This window comes from Melospiza georgiana, chromosome 3, assembly GCF_028018845.1.
Source record: "Melospiza georgiana isolate bMelGeo1 chromosome 3, bMelGeo1.pri, whole genome shotgun sequence".
Lineage (NCBI taxonomy): Eukaryota > Metazoa > Chordata > Aves > Passeriformes > Passerellidae > Melospiza > Melospiza georgiana.
The window spans coordinates 101,863,393-101,887,784 of NC_080432.1; the positions used below are offsets into that span (position 1 = coordinate 101,863,393).

The following is a 24,392-nucleotide window of genomic DNA, read 5'->3' on the forward strand; positions in this document are numbered from 1 at the left end:
ATTTATAGAAAGTGAGTCATTTTTAATAACTGAATATTACCAAACCCCCCACAAATGCAGTTGACACAGCAGCTTCTGCACCTATTATTTCTTGTTGCTGCTTTACCATAATAAAAAATTGAAGCAATCTGCCTCTAGATTGTGGGGACAAAGGGAAGGAGGTAGCTGAAAAATAACTTTCTCCTGAGTTGCTGTCTTAAACTACCACTGGAATGTATTTTTATCTTGATTTTTTTAGATCATAACAAGTGTACTCTTCAAATCAGTTGGTGTTACAGTAAGAGAAATGCAAGAAAGGCTGTTAATATCTTTATTAGAAGCAATGTCATTTATTTCATTTGTGCATTTAAGGTTCAGATAGTGAAGAGGATGAAGATATGAAAGAAACACTGAAGCGGAGCTTAGAAGAAACAAAGAAAGGAGAAGGTCTGTCAATTTTTACTTTTCTGTGTTCAAGATCACTATTAATTATGGAAGATAGAGAAACTGAACTTACAACCAGTTTTACAGCAAGTGACCTCTTAGGAATACTCTCTAAATTATGTTGGGCAGTCTTGAGTAGTGAAGAATGCTGTTATGAGTTAAGTATAAAAAGTTCGTAACCTGAAAAGTATGCCATCAAACTAAAAATCTATTTCATTGGACACCACAGGGTACCACTCAGTTAAAGACTTGACTGAGTTCACTTTGTACCAGTTTAATATGACTGTGTTGTCTCAGAGCAGAACTATTGACTAAACTGAACTTCTAAATAAATAATTCAAGATTAGATATCATTTCACAATAAAGCACCCTGGTCTCCTAAAAGAGCTGTAGAGTTATGCACAAGGTTGAATCAGCATCACATCTGTCCACTCACATCCTATCTTACATTATTTGAAACTGTTTTCATCCTTTTGCTGTTGAGCTTACTGGTGGTGTTCAGTGTAGTCATGCATTTTTGGTGACAGACCACAATGTACTTCGAGAATAACTTACTGTTAAAGACTTGATTCTGCCCCTCCACCTAATGGAAATAAACTAAAAAAGTTGTACAAGCTCTGTGATAAAACTGATTACTCAATCTTATGTTCCCAGAAGTTATTCAGTTTTAAGTTTACCAGCTGTTACTAAACACTGTAGTTAAATGTCCAGCATTCATCTCCAGCACTGAAAGTTGGGTGCATTCAGGCCCCCCACCCCAGTACTGGGATAGATAGCAGTGGCATTTGGTACACGCAGGAGGTCCCACTTCTGATGCTGCAGTGCAGAGGCACCTGACCTTATGAAGCAGCCTGGCTGCAGATGAGTCACAGCTTGGACCTTATTCTGTACTTTTTTACAGGCTTAGTGGCTAAATAACATATTTTAATGCAAGCAGTTGTCAGCAGATGGTTTTCGGTCTTTGTTTGGTTTTGTTTGTTCCTGTGAGCATGTAATATTTTTCTTTAAGCAACTCTTACTTTATCAGTAGTTCTGGACATTACAGGAAAGTCCAGATGCATGAGAGAGCAGCCAGTGATCTCTGTTCCAAATCTCAGCCTTGCATAAAACAGCCCAACAGTTATTAAAGTTTTAAAATTCTATTTACTTTTTCATAAGAATAGACAAATCCTTTTTTTTAATAGGATGTGCTTGTGTCCTCCTAAAGCAGAAGATAAATAATTCAGGAATGACAGTGTGTCTGAAAGCTGCTTTAATTTTTCCAGCTATATTATTTATATTAATATTTGCTGTGTGTACAAACCTTGTCAAATTTATGCTATTTGATCACTAACACCAAGCAATTAGTGCCCAAAACAACCTAAATGTAATGCAAAAACAGTTTCTTTTTTGAGTATTATGAAAGTTGTTTGAGATGGTTAGGAAGTCAGATGAGTGCAATGCAATTTTTCTCCTCACCACCAAAACTGTAACAGCTCTGATCTAGACTATTCTCACTGCTGAGATTGACTTTTTATCTACTTGTCTGGCTTACCTGGTAAGAGTGACAACACTGCTGCCATGTCAGAATGTAGGTATGGGCATATCTCTGGATAAGGAACTGGAATGAAAATACTGAAACCTCTCTGCTTGTTATGTGTTTACATTGGGGTTTTTTAATATTTTGTTTATTTTTCTTGGTGCATATATAAGGGTTCTAATCTTGCTTTTAGTTTGACCAGTAAATACAGAGTTACAATTATAGTTTTAAACTAATCATTGGGCTGCTCCTGGTTAAGGCAGTGAAAAGTTATAGAGTTGTTTTCCACATTTTGCAGTGTTGAAAAGATAGCATAAAACAAGGAGGGGAAATATTTTCATCTGTTTCTTAAGGGTTTTTTGCAGTCTGCTGACATTACCCACAGAAATAAGTTCATGGTTTATGTAGTAATATTAAGGTAGTTGTGTTTATGTCTAGTTATCAATTGCAGTTTGACATTATACTATTTTTTTATTTATGCAGAACTGCAAGACACAGAACTGCAAGATGCAGAACTGCAAGAAGCTATCAAAAGGAGCCTTGAGGAAATGTAAATGAAGATACTTCAGTACACTAACACCATGCTATCAGAACTGCTCACAAAAATGGAAGCTTGTTCCATCTATTTACAAGGGTTCAAAAATACCACTTTTGAAATGTCTGTAATTGTTAGATTAATAATCTGATGCCCTCTGTCATATTGGTGAACAGCTGGAGTTTATTCATATTCACAGCAATATGTTATGTTTGATAAAAAAAGAATTTTAAGCCTTTTCATATTTGTTTCTAAGGGGTGATGACTAAATCTCTACAATTTAGCAGTTGGAAATTGTTGCCTAATTAGTAGGCTGGTCTTACTAGGTATTTTGGGGTTCCTGGTTGTTGGGGTTTCTTTTCTTAAATTGGTTCTTGTATTTAATTTTTTTTGGTCACAAAATGTAATTGTCTTTATTTACTTTTTCATGTGGTCTTTGCAGCAGATAAAAATAGTAAACTCCAGTTATCTCAGATTTGCCTGGCTAATCTTGTTATAAAGAGAAGCTTAGATCCCAGGGTTGTTGAACATATGGCTTAACTCTTGCCTGTGGCTGGTTTTACTTCATAGGCCATGATTTTCTCTCTGTCCTGTTTGTTATAAATGTCTGAATCAGAACCACAGGCTGTAGTTTACCAACTTCACTTTTATAAATATGTTTTGTTTTTTTCAAGTGGTAGAGTATTTGGATTTGATGGCTTAAGGTTTGATGACTTCATTTGAGTCATCAAATGAGAGTTTGATGGCTCTCCCTTACCTGAAGCAGGAGCAACCTTTTAAGGGAACAGAATCTAAATAAACTTTCTAGTTTCTGTTTGGACTACATGTGAGAAGATTTAAACTGTAATATTTCTGTATACTATGGTCTTTGCTCTCTTCTGCTCATGAAGAGGTGGCATTGGATAAATGGATGTAAATGTGCTAATTATTTTTGTACTGTCCTTACTTTAAGTGAAATTATTTGTGTTTAAATTTATCTGTAATCTTTCTCAGTTTTGTTTAAAAATACCTATGCAAACTGTCCAGCTTTACCAGCCTGTTATCCTTCAGTTAATGACTGCTGTCAATCAGTAAGAATTCTCAGTGTAATAAAACGCCAGCCTAATTCTTTTCTATGATTCACTCACCTTGTGAGTTTGCTTCTACCTGCTGTATCCATAAATACTCATTATGGAAATAGATACATTTTGTGGAGAATATGGTGTGGGTAAGGCTGGATTTTCTCACTGTTCCAGAGTGTCAGTGTAACTACAGCTGTTTGTCATCATGGTTAGAAAAGCTGGAAGACTGACACTGGTTTATTTCTAATCATCACTCTGATATAAACGCTATCTCTGAAGCAAGCAGCATGAAGGAAGACTCTGCTGAGGTATCTAGCACTCAGTAGCAGTCATACAGCTTGAAGAAACTGTTCAAATGCCAGAAAATAGTTGGGATACTTAAGAGTGCATTTGAGCGTGACTCCCAAGTGTTACAAGGTGAACTGGACCTTTAGTGGTGTTGTGTAGCCTCGTCCCGCAGCCACAGGAGCTGACGGGTGCCGGCTACGAGGAGACCGCGGCCTCCGCCACTCGCAGGTTCTTGCAAGAACCGCGGGCGGCGGTGCTGTCTGCGGCGTGGGGGCGCAGGCGAGAGCGGGACTGCCAAGGAAAGGAGGAGAGAGCGGATACTCGTACGGGTACCACGGCGCTTCATTGACCCGGGCAGACCCAGTGACCGTGCCAGACACAGAACTGTTCGGGGAGGCACTGATAAAGGGGATGGGCCTGACAGGAGGAGGAGACACGAGGGAACCAATACACGAAGCCCTGGGGAGGAGTGAGGGACACAACTGAACCAATAAGGATTGCATAGGGGAGGGAAAAGGCTCAGGAGACAAATCATCTCTTCAGTAAGGGATAACTGACGTACAAGTTTCTTGAAATAAAGGGGGGGGGGGGGTGGTTACAATGATGGACAGGAAACTGGGCAGCTCCGGGAGGGAGGAGATAAACTTATAAGGATATAAAGGGAAGGACCAGGGGATCAGTTACTTTGACAGGCAGGTCACTGGCGGGAAAACAAGGGACAAACAACTCAGGGACAAACCATTGTGAGGGAGGAACATGGGGGGAACCGAGGGTCAAACCATAATCTCAATTTATAAAAAATAACCAACTTTACAACAAAGCCTGTATAAAACACACAATCCTACAGTTTCCCCTGGTGTCTATTGCTTGCTTTCCTACTGCCAGTCTTGGATTAATTGTACTCATGATAAAATTCAGGTGTGTAGTCATACTGCTGCTGAGGGAGCCCTATTTTGGGAGATTTTGAGTTGTCTTTAGCTATTTAATTTACTACTGTCTTTAGCTTAAATCACTTCCAGAATTCTTCCCACTTTTTCCTAGTGCTTCTGTTAAAGGACTGAATGAAACAGAAAACAACTTTTATCCTCAAAAACATCTCCTTCTAAGTTATACAAGTTTTTGGGCAGGTTTTTTTCCCATATAGATCCTGAAGTTTCCAATTCCTTTCACATGAAAAGGTGTTTTGGTCTGAGAAAGTTCTTTGGCTCAACACTGTTTAAAACCTGGATAGATTGTCTTCTCCAGATTCTGCTATGTTAGAATTTGATTATGTACTTTTTTTAATAACATTTTATTCTGTCATAAATTTAAATTTGCTTGTACCTGATGGGCAATGACTTAATTGGTTGCATTAAAAAAAAAAAAAAAATCCTGTGTGCACACACATTCCGTATACCTGAAGCTCCACTTATTAAAAACATTGTGTTGGCCTTGTCATCTGCTTACCAAAACAAATGGCAATTCTCAACCATTGCTGCCTTGGCTTTTATAAAACAACTAATCACAGTTCTAGTTTCTCTGTTATTTTTATAGCAGTAGTCTTCAGAATTAGCAACATCCTGAAATTTGGCCTCATTTTGAAGAAAATTTTGGTCTCTTTGAGGTTCTATTTTAACTCACATTTTTCTTTGTGAAATTTTCTGCCATCGCAGGCTTGTGATACTTCTGTTTCCAGAAGAACAGAGAAAATCAGATTCTTAAAACACTGCATGTACAGGCATGTGACTTGTTACTCACCAGCATCTTGTAGTTGAACACCTTCAGCTAGAAAAGTTGTCTTGTAAATGTGTTTCAGAATTCAATGGTTTTGTCTGGTGAGTCTTGTTTAACTGGCTGAAATTTTTGAGGTTTGTCCTTCACATGCTGAGAAATCTGCCTGCATTTACAAGCACAACCTGTCTGTTAAAAGGGGCTTGCCCAGCACATTTGTACTAGAAATCATTTGTCTGCCCTTTTCAAGAGCATTTACTTTTGTGGTGATGTTTGAGTTCATCCTTCATTAGCCTAAAGTAATTCAGTTGTGCTTCTTTGTATTTATCTTTAATGAGGAAGAAGTCTAATCTCTCCCTGACTACCACAAGCTGTTCATCTCAGTGCTTTTAATTTCTGTATGGTGCATGTGTTAAGTTTTGTAAAACTGAAATTGTGACAACTTGAGAGATAAGGCTCTTAATTCTTTAGTACTTTTTGTGCCACATTCTTACAAAACAAAATCCCTTTTTGGTCATATTCAGAGACAAGGTGAGATGCCAAATAAGCCAGTACAACTGTTACTAGAGTCACTGGAGCACTGAATTGTTTTATCTGCCTCGTTGCTTCTGTTATTTAATAATATTAAAAAGAGAGACATTAGCTGACTCTAAGATACTTGCCTTTTATATATGTTTTGGGTGGTGGGTTAGTTTTCGTAGCTCTTCAAGGAATACAGAAATGACCACCACTGCTCCTGTAGTGGTCATGGAATGCAAACCTTTATGAAATCTTTACCAAATATAGTGAAGTTTATAGAGGTATGAAGTTACGCCATCGTCTTTCTTAAAAGGAAAGTGTTCTATCATCTGCTAGCAGTGTCCTGGCTGTGTTTACAGAGACTGCTGTAAATTGGAAGGAGGTGAGGAGGATGAATGATGAATTATTTCAAAATTAATTCAGAAAAATTGGCTTACATTAGCACAAATATACTTTCTGGCAATTCTTTCCAGCTAAGCAGCTTTATGAAAGTCTGCATCTGCATTTTTCTTTAGTACTTCTAAACTCCTTCAAGTTTCCTGTAGAAATTCTTAGTTCAAGTGGTTTGGTGCTCAGTAGTAACAATATGGGTCAAATAATACAGCCTGAGATAATTCTAAAAGTGAATGTAAGCAAGTCAGAACATTTATGGCAAATGGCAAGAACATGCCAAGTGTGTACTTGAACAGCAAAGCTCTGCGTGCATGGAAATTTAATATAAAGTTCCCTTTGTAAATCTGTGCAAATTGGCTTTCACTGACTGCAATACCCTAATTTCTGGTAGTCCTTTCCTTTGGTTTTTTGCTCAGAGCTCCACTGTCAATCCACCAAGCATCTTCAGCTGTACAGAATGCACTGGCTCATTAAATTGTCAGTTTTGCTCCAGTGAGAATGAACGGCTGCATGCCCCAAAATGGTCACAGCAGCTCTCACATTGCTCCTGAGACAGAGGGCTTCATTCACACTTCTAACAGGCCTGGGACCTCAGCGCTTGCCCACACAGTAAAACAAGTGCAGCATGTAGAGGCAAACCCAGGGCTAGGTTTAATTAGCATTGGTTAGAACAGCAGAAAAGACACAGCAGGACAGGTTCAGCAGGTGTGAAGTGAGGGGGCAGCCTACTGTGATAGCAGACATGTATTTTGATTGAAAACATACCCTGAAGTGTCAGCTTGGCCCATCTTTATCGTTATTGTTGCGGTGCTGGGGAGACTGCAGGCTGGTTTTGGTTGGCTGGCCTGAGCCATGGATGCATCCTTCAGCCATGTCTGGGAACCGTTGTGTTTGCAGAACACCTGTGCACAAGGAAGTTCTTAACCACTGAATGGTTTGGGTTGGAAGAAGCCTTAAAATCATCTGGTTCCAGCCTGCTGTGGAGAGGAACAGCTCCCACTAGACCAGGTTGGTCAGAGTCCCATCCAACCCGGCCTTGCGCATTTGCAGGGATGAATTATCCACAGCTTCTCTGGACAACCCGTTCCAGGGCCCTCACCACCCTCACAGAAAAGAATTTCTTCCTAGTAACTAACCTAAATTTCCCATGTTTCAACTTGAAAATACTAAGTTCCTGTAGGTGAAGGCAGGAAAATAATCCTGCATGGCATTTCTTGGGTGTGGACTTTCTCTTTGATCCTGTTCCATGACAGCTCATGTGTTAGGGTATGTGACAAGGTATATATCAGGGTTTGAAATAAGGCAAAGCTGGAATTAAGGTGCTATTTAGTAGTGTTACAATTTGCAGTGCTTTTGGTGTAGGTCATCTCCCTGGCTCTGGGACTTGTACGGGTACTTCAGATGTCTGAGACCTGGGAATGTTGCTCTTTCTGCTGTCTCAAGGGATTCTGTGCGTGTGAATGAGACTTCTGTTCATTGCTGTTTTGCAATCAGCACCCGTTTTTTACAAGGCTGTAGTTTAAACAAGAGACAGCCAGTGTTTTCGCTGCTGTGATGGGAATGCAGGAACAATGGGACACACACCCTCTCCTCATGTTTTTGCTGGTGCCTATAGCCAGAGCAGGGCTGTGCAGTCCTTCACATGACCACAGATGTGGGGACAGGGATGTTAGCATGGCATCACCAGCAGTCCTGATTGTGCTTCACCACTCATGGCAAGGAGGAGAATGAAATATGTGCCTTGTTTCATGTGTGGGGGCCCTTCCTCCTGCTTGCCTCCCCAAAGGACCCAATTCCTGCCTTTGTGTCCTCAAAATTCCCTCAATTCAGCTGTGAATCAGTTTCCTTCCTGCAGAGATGGACCCCAATCTTTCTAGACCAACCAGTTATTATTTTGGAAAAGTTATGCCAATTGTCCCTTTACATACCTATGCAAAAATAGAGGGGATGGGGGCCAATCTACTCTAGAGAGCAGGAAAAGCAGTTTTCAAGGTTCTTCCAAGTCTCTGAAAGGGAAATATCCCAGTTTTTACAGGCAATAATTTCAAGACTTGTCCTGGAAGACCATTTTTGCTTTTAAATTTTCATTTTGTTTTCACAGTTTTGCTATTCTTCCTTCCCATGTAAAGTGTCCTTTAGCTGTTAAAGAGCTTAAGTCAAGTGTGATACATTTGGACATTTAAAGCTGTTCTGTGCCTCTGATCCAGTTGTAACTTGTGGAATTAAACCCGTTTACCTGTGTAGGAAAAAAATGTTCAGAGCTGTGCAGCTACTTTGATTTCTAATTTTAAACTAAATCTAATTGATGCTTAATAAATTGGCATGGGAACAATAGAAGGATCCCAGGAAACAAATGGTAGCAAACTATGTGTCATGGCTACAAATGGATTCTGTTTGGGGTGGGAAATGGTTTTTAATTATCTTCTGTAGAGCCTGTGGAGAGATGGATGGAACATTTGTTCCAATGAAGCTATTTCCATGAGCTCACAGGCAATAAGCCTTGCTTATCCAACCACCTAAAACAAAGAAAACTCAGGCAATTAATTTAACGAGAGTACTTGGGACATGATATCATTCTGAATGGACAAGCCTGAGAAAACAGCTATTTTGAATCACAGCAGGATAAGCATACAAAACAGTATCCCTGTGCAACAAAATCCCTCTTAGCTGGGTGCCAAAAATTGGTCTGTTGGAGCCATGGGGTATTTGCCCAAACCTCATCTTTTGGGATAAGCAAATTCCTTTTTAAATACTCACAGTAGTGGCAAGTAAAACTTATGTGTGACTTGAATTGCTGGTGCTTGTGAGAGAGAAGGTGCCATTTCACACAGGCAAATTAAATATGTTCTTGGGACAAGTCATTACTAGATGTAGATCCACTACCTTGGCTACCATGAAATACATACATCTTTTCTCTCTGGCATAAAAAGAGAACATAAACCACTTTTCTTTCCAATAAGCTTTTTGTAGAATGCTACAATTACAGCTGGTGAAACAGCTGCTTTTCTGCAAGTAGTAGGGGGCTCTTGCAGTTGGCAGGAGAAAGATGCACTATAAGTAGCATATCCAAAGTACCTATTTTTTATTTTTTCTTTTAGGAATTCTGTTCAAGTTCTGCTTGCAGTAAGGGTTGTCTCTGGTTTGACTTTTCTCTCCTTTCAAGCTTCTGGATTTTTAAAGCCCTTATTTTTTTCTCCTCCTGTTTCTTGCACTTTCCACTGTTTTCAGTTTTGCAGTTTACTGTTTAATTAGCCTTAAATAAAAATAACATTTGGGTAGCTGTGGTTTTCTTGTTTTCATTAATGAAAGAGCAAACCAAGGAACCAGTCATATAGACCAGTTCTGGAATACAAATCCTCATACCAGTAGCTCCCATCTCACACAAAGTTAATACAGATATTGAAAATCTCATTATTCCTCCTGTAGCTTCTGGCTGAACTACAGCCAGAGTTCAGTGCGGTTTTGGCTGCTTTTGGCCGGTCCAGGTTTTGTTGCTTTTGTCACAAAGGGGAGTGGAGGCGGGAGCAGGACAGCCCGGGGTGTCTCTGTGCCCCAGACGTGACACGAGGAGCGGAGGCACACGCGGCGCGGGGCAGGTGCAGGTGACACTGCGGTGTCGGTCACAACAGGGGACACTCGGCCCAGCCGGCCTCAGGGCAGAGACCAGAGGGACACGGAGCTCCTGGGGCAGGTAACTCAGCCAAGGCTCTGGAGAATCTCTCTTACCAGGAGTGCCTGAGGGAGCTGGGTCTGTCCAGCCTCGAGGAGGGGTGACTGAGAGGGGACTCATCAATGTGATCACGTACCTAAAGGATGGGTGTCAAGAAGATGGAGCAGCCTCTTCTCCGTGGTGCCAAGTAATAGGGCAAGAGGCAATGGGCAGAAACTGATGCACAGGAAGGGAAGTTCCACCTGAATACGAAGAACTTCTTTACTGTCGAGGTGACCGAGCACTAGAACAGGTTGCCCAGCGAGGTTGCGGAGTCTCCCTCGCTGGCGAGGGGCAGGGAGGCCGGCCCGGCTGACCCAGCCTGGTCCCGCCCAGCCCGGCCCTCCGGTGGCTCTGTTGCCCCCGGCCGGGGCGAGGCGGCTCCGCCGCGCTGCGTGAGGCGGCGCCCGCGGGCCCGGCGCGGGGGCGGGGTGGCCGCGGGGGCCGGCGGCGGGGCGGCTCCTTCTTTGGCCATGAGCGAGGTGCCGGCATTCGGCCGCCGCCGCCGCCTGCGGGACGCGGGGAGGGAGCGGCCGCAGCGAGGTTCCGCCGGCGGCAGCGGCGGGTGGGATGGCCCAGGCCAGGATCAGCGCCAAGGCCAGCGAGGGGGCGCAGCAGCAGCCGCAGCAGCAGCAGCAGTCGGGCGGGCAGCTCCGCGGCCGCTTCTACCGCTCCACCTCCATGGCCGACCGCTCCAGCCGCCTGCTCGAGAACCTGGACCAGCTGGAGCTCAGGTGCGGCCGGGGCCGGGGCCGGGCGCTGGGGGGGCCGGGAGGCGGCCGGCCCCGAGCGGTGGCTCCGCAGCGCGGGCTGGGGCGCGGGGAGGGGGGGCGGTGTGGGGCTTCAGAGGGAACCGAGGGAAAAAGCGCTCCCTTCCTTGGGGGGCAGAGTTTAAAAATGGGAGCTGCTGCTCTAAGGTGAGTTAGCGTGGCCTGGAAATACACGGAAATAGGAATGTCTATACGAATGTGTGACAGGTGAGGTTTTTCAGAGAAAGCGCGAAGGGCTGCTCGGGTTTGCGACCCTTCGGGGTGTGGGGAGCCTTTGGCAGACGGGGACGGGCTCTGTACCAGCCCGCGGTGCATCGTGTCTGTCCCACCCTGTCGCCCCTATCCCGCACTTGCGGGTGTTTTATAAGAAGGTGCAGGAAGTCCGAGGATAAAACCTGGTGTCATTCGGGCTCTCGGAGACTTTGGCAAGCCTTTAAGCTGCAGTGCTGTATGCTGGCGTGTGAGGTGTCTTGTCTTCCAGACCTCCCTTTGCACTTACTGGTTCAGCTGTGGATGTTCTTGTTGTGTTTGTGCCCACCTCCTCTCTGAGGTGTACTGAAACATTTCACTATAAAATGTGAACAGCATTGCATTCTGCAGCTGAGATGTGTTTTTCCAAAATTATTGTAAATGCTATGTGAATTTCATCATTGTGCCAAGACATGTCCTGACTTTTTTTGCTACTTGATGTTCCCTAAATAATACCATTTGACTTTTTTCCCAGTTTGGCCTCATGAGAGATGATACCTTGCCTTTAATCATCTTCCCTGTCCTCTCAGCTCTGCTAAATTACATAGTGTCCTTTCTGAGGTGGATGGATGTGCAGGATGCCACTGATTCACCTCCTCTGGTACTGTTTCAACACACCCTTTCCTTCATTACAGCTGCATATTGATCAGCAGCTTTCACAGAACCACCCAGAATGTTTCTAGGACTTTCCTGTAATTAAAAGAGCTCTGTGGGATGCAGGAGTTTTATTTCCCCTTTCTGCCTGCATTACTTTGCATTATTCAGGAGTGGACTTGATGTGCTGTTATATTAGCCTTTCACTTAGCTTGATTAAATCTCCTTGAAGTCCTTTACAGACTTCTCTGAATTTGACTAAACAAAATCACTGTCTGCAAACAAGTCTCACTGCTTACATCCAGGTCTAGGCGTATGATGAATATATAATCCAGAAATTAGCATGAGAATATGCAAAAATGTGTTTTAGATTTGCTGAGTGACTCTGAAACAAAGCAGACAGTTTGGTTAGCCAGCAATTAAACCCTCAATTAAACTTCCCAGTTTGCTGTGGTCCTTTCAGACAGCCATAATTCTAAACGTGGAATAGTAATGAGAAAAAAAAAAGTCCATTTTGATAAAAGTCACTCAATTCTTATGTTTTTTTCTATTCACAACTAATCAACATGCTTCATTTCAAGTTTATTTGAATGACAGGAGGAAAAATGTCCAAACTTTCTCCTTCTCAGCTTGTTTGGTTTTGCTATAGACCCTCAAGATGTTGCTTGTAAATATAATAAGTGAAAATTTGTCAAACTGAACTACAGCCTTTAATTAAAACCCTCAACTATCCTCAGTTCTCAAGTTGCTTAAGGTAAACTGAACTCTGAAGCAAGTTTCATCCCTCTGGAAATCACAGGATCACAGAATGGTTTGGATTAGGAGGGACCTTAAAGGTCACCTAGTTCCAGCCCCCTGACATGGGCTGGGGCAGCTTTCAGTAGTCCAGGTGGCTCAAAGCCCCATCCAGCCTGGCCTTGAACACCTCCAAGTGTTCACAACCTCTCTGAGCAACCTGTTCCAGCATCTCACCATGCTCATAGTGAAGAATTTCTTCCTGACAGCGAATCTAAGCCTACCCTCTTTCACCTTAAAGCCATTGTAAAACACTCCAGTTTGAACAGCCTTCCTTTTCCTCCCTTTCTTTCCACTGTGAGGGCTTCTTTTCCAACAGTAAATGGGGTGTTTCTGTACCCCCCGATGGGTGTTGGCAGAGGGGATTTCCTCTGCATGGAAGGTGAGCAGGGAAGGGGAGTCAGTTTGGGAGGGAGTGCCCGAGGCAGAGGTGGTGAGGGGCGGGTGGCACATTTGCCCCTTGGAAGGGCTTGGACCCTGGTGTTGCTGTGACTGCCAGGATCTCAGGAGCAGCTGGAAGCCAGAGCAGAGGCTCTGTCCATGAGTCATTGTGTTCTCTTGGTTGTGTTAAGTGAAAACACAGTTTTAGGTGTGATGATACATGAGGTAAGTCAGATTCTTGCTGGGTGTTTTTTAGCTTCATTTTTTGTACTTTTTATCTTGTTCTTTGGGTCAACCATGTTCCACCACCATTCATTTCAGTGGTCACAGAACTGCTTACCTGGGAGTGGACACTCAGCTGAAGGAGCTGAGGGTGCCAGGGTGAAACCCCCTGTTTTGTCTCCCTCCAGTGTGCCTGATTAGCTCCATTTCAGGAAAGAAGCTGCTCCATCCTCAGATGTTTCTTGTTTCCTTTGAAGACTTATCTGAAGCTGCAGCACGTGGGCTTTAATAGTGGGCTGTTTAAGTCAGTCAGTAGTTTAAAGGACAGAGTTATTGCAGCTGTCCTAAGAAAGAGGGTGTCAGGTTTCTCCTCTGGAAACAAAAGCACAGCCTGGTCCACCTGTTTCTCAGGGGAATGCTCTGCTCATGTAAATGGTATGTAGCAAAAAAAAGGCATTGCTCAGCTAATTGCTCACAAACAGGGAAAATCAGAAGTAAGGAATGTCTTTTTCAGGGTTAGGTAATAGATGGAATATTTAGTTGATGTTCAAAGCAACAGATTTACTTGGATTGTTCCAAGTAAAAAGATGATTGGAGGTTTTCATCTCTGAGGAAAAAAGACTATACTGCTGCATCAAAATAATTGATACCTGGGCATAAACATGAGGATTTTGTGTTCTTTTTTCTTCGCCTTTCATTCTTTGGTTGGTTGTTTTTTTGAGACTTGGATTGTGTTTCCACCCCTTCCCACATCAGTCACCTCTGTTAGAGGTTTAAATCTTCCAACTGGTTTTTTTGGGTCCACCACACAAGGAAAGGAAAGATTTACAGAAACCTGTGAAGTTAGGAAACCATGCATTTTAGTAAAGAAGTTATGAGAACTGACTGCATGGTGTGATCCTGACACATTATTTTCCTGAAGTTGATGTGACTGGTTTCCATTTTTAGGGGGGCTTTTTTTCCCCCCACTAGAGCACTGTTATGAAATGACCCTGTCCCATTGTTGTGTGGCACTCTATATTGCAGTTTAGGAAATGGTAAAAATAATTCTGAAATAGCAATTATTGCAAATAAAATAGTTCTTAAGATTTGGTTATATTACCTTTAGTAAATAAATGTCAATCAAAGCTCTAGTTGGTGAACTGGGTTTTTGGTTTTTTTCAGTATGCAACATTAATTCTGACAATTTGGCTTTCAGGTCCTACCTCACATACCAAGCTGGCCTTTGGAAGCAGTGATATTTTAGGCATCTCTTTAGAACTGTACCAATTCAGGATCCATCCCTGCAATGCAGCTTTTCCACATTCTTCTTAGGACCCAGCAAAGCCTGTGGAAATCATGGACTGATCTAGCTCCTGAAGACAGAACTTTACTTTTTACATCAGTACAATGATTTACAGAATCTGATTTTAAAACACTATCAAAATTGAAAGTCTGCACTTCAGAATTTTAATTTACAACTTTCCAGTGACTAGTTTTTTTTTAAAGGCATGGCAAGGCATTTTAAAAATATTACTAGACTTCCTAAATTATAAAGTGGAGACATCTGAAGTATGAAATGACTCCACCTGCCTCACTGCTCTTACTAACCAGTCCAAAATAATAATTAAAAGTATTTGCTCTTGGCATGAATTTGCATTGCATTAATTTTTCCCACTCCGCCTCAGAAAAAACATTAAAGGCAAGGCCTGAAGCCTGTGCTTTCACTGACTAAGTTGAATATTTTGTAAAACAGAAATTATTTCATGAACAGGCTGCATGTGAAGAGTGACTATATCCTCAAAAGCTCCCGTTCTTCTGCTTTCACTCTCTTTTCTCTTGCTGCTGTTTTCCTGCAGTCACTCCCTTCAGGAAGGAGCAGCAGCTCCGTTCCTGTCCCAGGAGACAGCAGTGAGCCACCCCTGTCTCAGGGCAGCGCCCAGCAATGTTGAAGAGTGTAGAGCACCTAAGAGACTTAACAATGTTTTGGTTTGTTTGCCATTTTCTGGCCAGGTTTCATAAACATTTCAGGATAGATGGATGGATTCTGATGATGCAGCCAGACCTCCTGAGCTGTGCATTGCAAGCATCTCAAACCACCAGCCAGGTTCACATGATACTCTTTTCTGTGCAGCCTGTGAACGCAGAGTTGATGGTTTTGGGCAACTCTTGTAGCCTGTTCCTGCTTGGACAGGGCTCTGCAAGCCCCTACCCTCAAGTCTCAGAGAAAAGCAAAGGGACTGGGACATACATTTCCCTTTTTGTATCAGGTCAAGTAACGTGCTGCATTGGAGTGCTTCAGTGTTCTTTTCCATTATTTGACTGAATGCAAAAGCCCCCTCTTTAAAACTGTGATGGGGAACAAGACATGAATTAAGAAACTGGACTCAGATTTCTCATGGGGCATTTTCACATTGCCCATGGTGAGCTGAGTCTGCACTTTATGCCACAAGGAGAGCAGGCAGTGGGCACAGAGCCACACACTTACAAGACCCAGTAGTTACAGGGACAGCAGTCTGTGATGAACTTTCCCCTTGTCCTCACTGCATTACATGTGAGTTTCAGCACAGGAATGGGACTGGAGTAGGAGTCTGGTTTCAGGAGGGACTGAGTTTCATGCTTCCTTGCAAGCCCAGAAATAGGAGCTGCTCCCACAGGCGCTTCCTCCCTGTGTGAATTACAGTGAGCATCATTCCATGGAAAGCACCAGTGACAGTGGGAGCAGGCAGCCCAGCATCTTCTCCCAGTGACAAGGCACAGCACTTGTGTTGGGAAAGCCTTGTCCTGTTAACAGAAGTGTGTGAGCTCTGTCCCCCTCGCAGGGTTTTCTCCTTTGTGAAGGGCGTTGTCTGGCGCGTTGCAGTGTTCTGCTGCTGGTTGCTGTGCAGGTGGTTCTGTGGGTTCTGCTGGCCTGGTTGCACAGGGAGCCGGGGCCCCTTGCTGCCTCCGTCTCTGCAGCTGCCACCCTCATTACCAAGTTCCCTGATGGGGACTCGGTCCCTTTCTCTCCGAGTTAGGCAGCTGATAATAATTGCCAGCTGCCTACAGGGCTTCTGCTCTGGGGCTGTAGTACCATCAGACTCTGCGTACCCAGCTTAACCACAGAGTAAGATAGAACAGCACTGTCAGTAAAATAAAAAACTTAAGTCTGATTGAATTGCTGTTGTTTCTGTTTGCCCCTCCATCTGTTTGTTGTTTTAAATTATACTGAATCTTGAAAAGTGAAGATAGAGAAGGTCATGAAGTCAGAGAATCTGTTTCATGAATAACCAAGATCTGACTGTATTGGAATAACGCTCCCAATATTACCAGTTAGATTGTGCCTGGGCCAGTCTGACCCTCGCTGCTGGGCCAAAGGCAGCAACTGTGGTGTATCACCCCAGAGATACCTTGGCTTGCTGGTGGTTGCAGCTGGGCACTGAACAAGTCCAGGCTTGTTAGGAACCCCATTTACAGCACACCACAACATGACTGCAGTTACTCTAAGCTGAAGTTTAAAATAAGAGTTCTTTGCAGCAATATAGGTGAACAGCTGTTTTATTATTTAAACGTTTTGTTTGGTTCAACCACGTACAGGGTAGAGGCTTTCCGTGATGCAGCATCTGCCATGGAACAAGAGAAAGAAATTCTGCTTGAAATGATCCACAATATACAGAACAGCCAGGATATGAGGCACATCAGTGAAGGTGAGAAGCTGCTTTCCTGTACCCTGCAACTGACCCAAAGTCTAATCAGCCCATCTTTTAGGGAGCAGCTCTTTGTGAGCAGCACTCTGCTGCTGGTAAGGGTGCAGATTGGAGCCAGCTGAGGCTGTTGAAGTGTTACTCATTATCCTGAGAACTCTTCTTGACTGAATTCATACTGTGTATGTGAAAGCCTATACTCAGTTCACTGATACATTTTCAAAATCAAGATTAACATTGCTCTGCTGGGGAAGAGTCATTGATGATGATGATGACAATATAGTTGAAAATGATTTGACTACTGGACAGGCATGAGTGCTACAAAGTGTACAGCTTGCAAGAACCTGATGATTAAGGTCATTGTTGTTGTTGTGTGATTCACAGCTTTAAATACATTCCCTAAACCCGATTATTAGGTGCTTTAAATTGCTGGTTTATTGGCTCTTCAAGAGCCTACATCTCATATTTTTGAAAAGCTGCTATACTTTCAGAAAATTGAAAAACAGTTTTTTCATGGCATCTTATTATATCTAGTTTTCTCTTTATGGCTTTCAGGGAAGGTCTAAATCTCTCTCTCAGAAAGGCACAGAAGTCCTTAATGAGCTAGTTCTGTTACCCAGTGTTTCCTCATAATCTTCTATGTTTTGCTTGAAAGCGACACAGCAAGCATTGTGTCAGCAGAGGAAAAACATTGCTTACAATTATCACAGAATCACAGAATAATGAGGTTGGAAGAGACCTCTCAGATCATCGAGTCCAACCTATGCCCTAACACCTCAACTATAACACCAAGTGCCATGTCCAGTCTTTTTTTAAACACATCCAGAGATGGTGATTCTACCACCTCTCTGGGAAGAACATTCCAGTGCTTTATTATTCTTTTGGTGTAAATTTTTTTCCTAATATCCAACCTATCCCTTCCCTGCTGTAGCTTGAAACTGTCCTCTGGTTCTGTCAGTGCTGCCCGGTGGAAGAGACCGACCCCACCTGGCTACAACCTCCCTTCAGGAAGTTGTAGAGAGCAATAAGGTCACCCCTAAGCCTCCTCTTCTCCAGGCTAAACAACCCCAGCTCCTTCAAATGTTCCTCACAGGGCTTGTGTTCCAAGCCCCTCACCAGCCTTGTTGCCCTCCTCTGGGTGTGCTCAAGCATCTCAACGTCCTTCCTAAACTGAGGGCCCAGAACTGGACACAGCACTCAAGGTGCTGCCTATGCCTCATTTCAAATCAGATACTGGCCTCTATGAAATGAGTATGACTTGGGCAAATGTAAAAAGCTCATTTCTGCCTTCTGGAAATCTTGTTGATTGTCACTTACTTAAAAAAAGATTGTTTACTGTCAAGTTATAGCAGTTTGAGTATCTTGATGATGCTATTTGCACAGGAAAGTATTTGCCCGTAACCAAGAATATTTCCTTGTTTTCAATTGAGGTGAGAGAGAAGAACTCAATTTGACTGCGAATCGCCTGATGGGCCGAACCCTCACGGTGGAGGTTTCCGTCGAAACCATCCGCAACGCGCAGCAGCAGGAGTCCCTGCTGCACGCCACCAAGATGATCGACGAGATCGTCAACAAACTCCTCGACGATCTGGAAGACGCCAAAATGCGCCTCATGTCGCTTTACGGCGCGTGCACGTCCGACGTGCCGGCAGGACCCATCGATCAGAAATTCCAGTCCGTGGTCATCGGATGTGCCATTGAGGATCAGAAGAAAATCAAAAGGCGCCTAGAGACTCTGCTCAGAAACTTGGAAAATTCTGAAAAGTCCATCACGTTGCTGGAGCATCAGAAATCGTCTGTCCGGCAGTCTTGCAACAGCAAACAGGATTAACGGATCCTCCCGGCTACTTCCGGCAAACCACAGGATGAGCAAGTGCCCATAAAAAGCACACAGAAGCCAAGACAAGAATTCTCTGTACGAGCACACACGTATATACACATCCACACCCACCAAAGTATCTTTGATTGCCAGGTGCAAGCATTTAATGGGTTTTAGTAGCATTGGCATTTTCTTTTGGCAGTAAGGAATGCTATCAGTTCTTCTGTAGAGTCGATACTGCTCTGTTGCAAATTGTAATTGTGCTTCTGCTGAACTGACAGAAACTGAAAATCTAGCCTTTCCTCCATTCTCCTGGGTTTTTTAAACTAAAGTTGTTTTGTCCTATCATGAGATTTCAGCTTTTCTCTGCTGTATACATAGTGTGTGAACCAGACTTTTGGGGACAAAAGACAAATTATGGCAATAAATCAAAAGAATTAATAAACCGTTTATGGTATTTTCATAAACAACACAGTGTCCTACTCATTACCATTTATAATTTTGCACTTTTTAAATACTTTGAATAAACTGATCACAGAACTTTCTAGAGATAGCTACCTCCAGCTTGTAACTGAGGAAGGTAAAAGCAACATGTGTGTCCCAGGGATCACCAGCCAGGCTAGAAATGACCAGACTCAAAATCCCCCCTCCATGCCTGGTGAATCATTCTGCTCCCACAAGCTCGTTGTACTGTTGAGATTGATGTGTTTTCTAAAAGATAATAGAAAGGGGAACTGTATGTCAGCTACTACTCCACTTTTGCATCATCTCTGAAGCCACAGAGCAAAACATTTTGACTTCTCACCAGGCAAACACTGTATTTGTGACTTGTGTAGGAACATACTTTGTACATCCAGTTATTCACCTTTTTGTGTGAGTGGTTTTTGGTTTGTTTTTTATCTCCCACCCTCTCACTCACAGTAACTGATGCGCATCATCACTGAGCTCTGTGGCTGTGGGTCAAGAGTTGCAGATTTTAGGGTGTGCCTGTAATTTTGTAACCCCCTGCAGTACTTCACCCGAGGCTGGCGGTGCCCTGAGGGGAGCAGGGCGCTCTCTGGCTCAGCCAGCAGCAGGTTAAAGCTCAGCTGAAGGGAGCCCAGAGGGTCTGAGTGATGCCCCCCAGCACAGCTGCCTTGGTGGCAGTGCCTCGGATGTTACAGTTGGACTGTCACACCTGGATGCTCTGAGTGAGCCCACGGTGAGACCCTGCACATCAGGCTCCTGCACAGCCAACACTCAGTGGTTTTAAATGCCTTGAATGGCCTCAAGGGTTCTGCAGGAAAACTCAAGAGCTGTCCTTCTTGGAAACCTCAGCTGCTATGAGGTCACTGTCACTGCATTTAATTTGCAGAAATGGCACTTCAGGTGGGTGCTTCAAATGCAGTCCAAGTTTCAGCTTTGAGATTGCGAGAAGTTTCTAAGGTTGGTGACGTTAATTCTGTAATTCTACTTGAAAAAAATCTTCAAGCTGTTCAACAGTATTAAAATCCTTGACAGTAAAATACATGGCCTGGGTTGTTTTCAGAACTTGTGCTGAAACTTCACTTAAGTTGAAGACAGCTTCTTGTTGATTAGAATATTCCTCCAATATTTGGGTTTTTAAGGTCATTATAAGGTTATTCAGGCAAAAATCTTTTTGTTTTCTTTCTTAGATCCTCTTCATTGTACTAATACCTAGAAGAATTTTTATTTTATTATAGCACTTAGTTGGAATCACAGAATTGCAGAAGAAGTGGGTTAGAAGGGACTGATGAAGGTGATCTAGTCCAATGCCTCTGTAATGAGCCTAAAACACTGCCAGTTAATCCTTGTCAGGGTGTTAAGCAAACACATTGATTTTCTGTGTTCAACTGCATGCAAAAGAAGTAGGAGTATGTTCCTTCTGATATTCTTCAGATACCTGGGTAAAGAGGCAGACACAAATGCTGATTTGTGTTTTACTAAAAAAAGAAAAAATACCAAAACAATGCAAAACCCCCAACCAACAACCACTAGTGGCTATTTACCTGTTTATTTTCAGAAAATGTATCAGACATCTTTGATGTATTAATATTGCTTTAATGCCACTTCCAATGTCTACAATCTTGAACCTTGTCACTGTATCGGCCAGACCAATCATAAAAAGCAAAATGACCAGAAAGAGCAGAAGAGAATCCCTATTTTGTATTTCAACCATCTGGTAAAGAAATCAGGGGCAAGAGCTAAGAAACACCATTTCTATTTGTCTGGGGCATCCACACTTGTTCCTGCCAGTGCTCTCACGTGCTGCCTTTGATCCAGCTGTTGGCAACACACACCCAAGAATCAAGCACACGTTTCTCAATCAGATTAAGATTGCACAGCTTGTAGTTACAGCAATTTTTGAAATTTAATGTACTGACAATTTAACATAACCACAAAAGTAGTGACATATCAGACAACAATAAGCAAACAAACGTTTTAAGTTGCATAATGCAACTAGTGTCACTTACAAGAGAACAGCAGAATTAATTTGTAGGGATTTTACAGAACAGCATACACAAGATACTGAGTTTTAAACACTGAGTCTTCTGATTGAGGATTTATGGTATGTTGATTTTTTTTTCTACAAATCTGTTACATTTACTTGAGATCATGATGGTGATAAAACCAGTTATGTACATTTCCTCTTTTAGCCAGTTACATTTAAGCCATTAGTAACAATGTATCTTAATCCTCACAATGAGAGTGGTGTTTCTTCTGGTCCACAATAATTTTTAATTTTTCTTATCAACTTTAGTGAGTTTGGCAGAACTGACAAACTATTTATCAGTATTACCCTTCCACTAGAAACCTGAGAATGAGCCCAGTTCAGTACTAAGTACTCACCTGGCTTTGAGATGACTCATATAGAACACTGACACAGAACATTAGCAGGTTTCTCTTATTCCATTACAGGCACCTTTCATCTTAAATCTAAGCATTGCTTTATCTGCTTGGATGCCATATTTAACAGAGAATTATTTTCTTCTCTCAGTACTATTTGTGCGTTAGAAAGAAGATCTGCACAACTTTAGCTTCCTTTCAAAAAGATGGCAAGGTCATTTAGATGAATTCAAGCCTGCTGGACCATCCTTGCACTCTAGTTTTGGTACAGTTAGTGTTCAGGTACTGGAACTTCAGCTGAAGGTCTATGACTACACTTAGAAAAGCAGCAGGGGCTCAGGTAGTGTCCTGGAATGGAGCAGCATGTGTGTTGGCTTGCTGAATGATGAACTCCCACAGAGAAGGGCAGATCATTCACCCTGTTAATACCTGCAGCTCTCAGCCTGAAGAAGGTGCATGAACAGCTTCAAGGCTTGCTGAGCCTTGTGCATGTACCCCACATAAGCCCCCAGAGTGCTGCGTGTTCAGCTGCTCAATGCTCCTTAGATTATTCCACCTCTATAGAAATGCTGCGAAGGAAAAGTTCGTGTCAGATGTGCTTCAGCCCAATAATGAAGAAAGTAAAAAGTTATATTTTACTGAAGCATAAAAATTAAACAGGAAATCAGACTGACAGTGTGGTAATTCAGGCATTTTGACTACAAAAGTGTTGCCTTAAGAAACACTGAAAATAAGGAAGCTTCAAAATTGTCTTAAGTGGAATATTTAAAGTCTTTTTTAAATTAACCACACACACAAAATTAACCACAAACACAAAAATTAGTGTGATCAGTCATACAACTTTGAGATTTGCTATTTCCAGTTGGAAATACATCCCTAGCATTACTGCTTTGCATCTAACAATGCCCCACGTACTGGGAGAACACCCATTCACTGAATGGATACAACACAGAAGTGACAAAGCTGTAGTGTCATAATCTTTAGTGAACCCTGTTTCACTAAGGCATTAACAATCAGTGAAGTTTCCTGCTAGTGGTAGCTTTATCAGCCAAGGGCAAAGAATTGTGGCAAGACTCAGATAATACAGCCAATGAGCTATTCAAGAGATATGAGAAGAATCTACAGGACTGCAATGAAATTTGTGTCTTGTGGCACAAGAATCTCTTGCTCTTAATCCAGGGTATCATGGATGTAACAGAGGCACCTCCTCACCCACCATGCAGACCCAGGGAGGCAAAAAGAAGAGCATTTTTATTACCAGCCCTGCACCTGTAGGTTTTGCTAACTAAAACATATGATATTTTAATGAGCACACTTTGAGTGGAGAATGAAGTAATGTTTATAACAAAAATTATATTATATTATATAATATTATATTCATGAGGGACAACACAAGTGCTAAAACATTTAGGTATGTCTCTTCTTCCAAAAGGCAAAAGTTAGTGACACTGAAGAGTGATGTGAATACCTAAGGGGTTCCTGCAATATGCAAGTCATCTGGTTTACACCTACACACTAACCTCAGTAGAATAAAGAATCAAAATTCTGAAGCAGCACACATGCAGGGCACTTCCCAGGAAGATGTTAATTTGAGCAGTTTCCATCACAGTCATGTTAGAGAACAAGCACTGCAAGGTCTCAACAAAGAAAGATCCACTTCAGATTTAGGGTGGGAGTAAAATGAAAACTCACTGTTACCCAATGCTGCAAGTAACTATTCCTATATTGAAGTATATGCACTACATTTCAACATACCTTAAATTTATCAAGTCTGTCAAGTCTCCACCTATGAAACAACTGCTGAGTTGTTAAAAGCAGTAGTTTATAGAGACATACTCTAAATACAAACAACCTAAGTAATTGTACAGTGTGTTACAGTATAACATAAAATAGTACAAATTGTCATTATACATAATAAAGACTTACTTTTCAGTACACTGTACAAAGTCAAACAAGGCAAAAAAAGATGTTTCAAACACTTTGTGGTTTTGTTTGTTTTTCATAAAAAATGAATAAAACCCCATGAAACTTGTAGACAGACAGTGAAATGTAAAAGTTTCCATATTAAAAACAGTTGTCAAAATTCTTCATGCATACACTCTCCTCTAAGTTGTGAGGTGGCCCCATGATGTTCAATCATCTCATCCCAAGTACCTTACTTCTTAAACTGCTAAGACAGGTGGGACTTGACTCCATTTATACATACAGTGATTAAATGCACTTGTTAAAAAATAGAGGCCTTTATCCAAGAGAAAACACAGGAAACAAACATTACAGTGAAGAACACACAATTTTGTTGCAATAGCAAAAGGGATGGAGTGCCCTCTTTCTTGCCAGCAACAGGAGATCTCTAACAGCTTGTCAAAGAAACTGTGGTACTCAGTACAAAGCCTCATACAGTAAACATAAAATACAGAGTGCAGAGATCTTTAGTGTTTGTGCATAACTTGCCACTCACTCCTCTCCCTGCAGACAGTGGGAATAAGAACACATTTCAGTTTTCATACTCATTGACTTAGAAACAAAGTCAGTCAAGCTTCCTATATGAATTCACATAGTGAAAAGTCCTTCCTTCAAAAATATACAGGATCACTCAACCAATTTTCATTCTCATACACCATTTACAAAATTATTAAAACTCTGATTTTTTTAAGCAGCAGATTTTGCATTTGTCACTGGCAGACTTGTAGAAATCTTAGAAAGTTAAAATTATATCATACCATACAAAAACATGTAAACAAAATGGATAGTTTTTAAAAAGCATGCATACTCTTGAAGAGGATTATAAAGTGTTCATTTTTGCTAAATAAAAGGTATCTTGCTTAGCATCTTTAAAAGCACCTTAGTGATTTAGGAGCCTTAGCCCAAATAACCTTGAAATTAGATTTGGGCTCCT

General features: G+C 42.2%; 2 protein-coding genes across 2 annotated transcripts in view; both read left to right on the forward strand.

The window, feature by feature from the left end:
* Positions 1–3,599, forward strand: part of ZNF451 (zinc finger protein 451) — a 32,283-nt gene extending 28,684 nt beyond the window's left edge. Inside the window, exons 14-15 of the mRNA XM_058020594.1 lie at positions 352–426; positions 2,426–3,599. Coding sequence (XP_057876577.1) covers positions 352–426; positions 2,426–2,496 — 146 coding nt within the window. The 3' untranslated portion in view covers positions 2,497–3,599. The remainder of the gene's footprint in view (positions 1–351; positions 427–2,425) is intronic.
* Positions 3,600–10,700: 7,101 nt separating this feature from the next.
* Positions 10,701–19,121, forward strand: BAG2 (BAG cochaperone 2). Its single transcript, XM_058019539.1, has 3 exons — positions 10,701–10,891; positions 16,724–16,833; positions 18,261–19,121. The coding sequence occupies exons 1-3, from the start codon at positions 10,728–10,730 to the stop codon at positions 18,659–18,661; spliced, it is 675 nt and encodes a 224-aa protein (XP_057875522.1). The 5' UTR covers positions 10,701–10,727; the 3' UTR covers positions 18,662–19,121.
* The last annotated feature ends 5,271 nt before the right edge of the window (positions 19,122–24,392 follow it).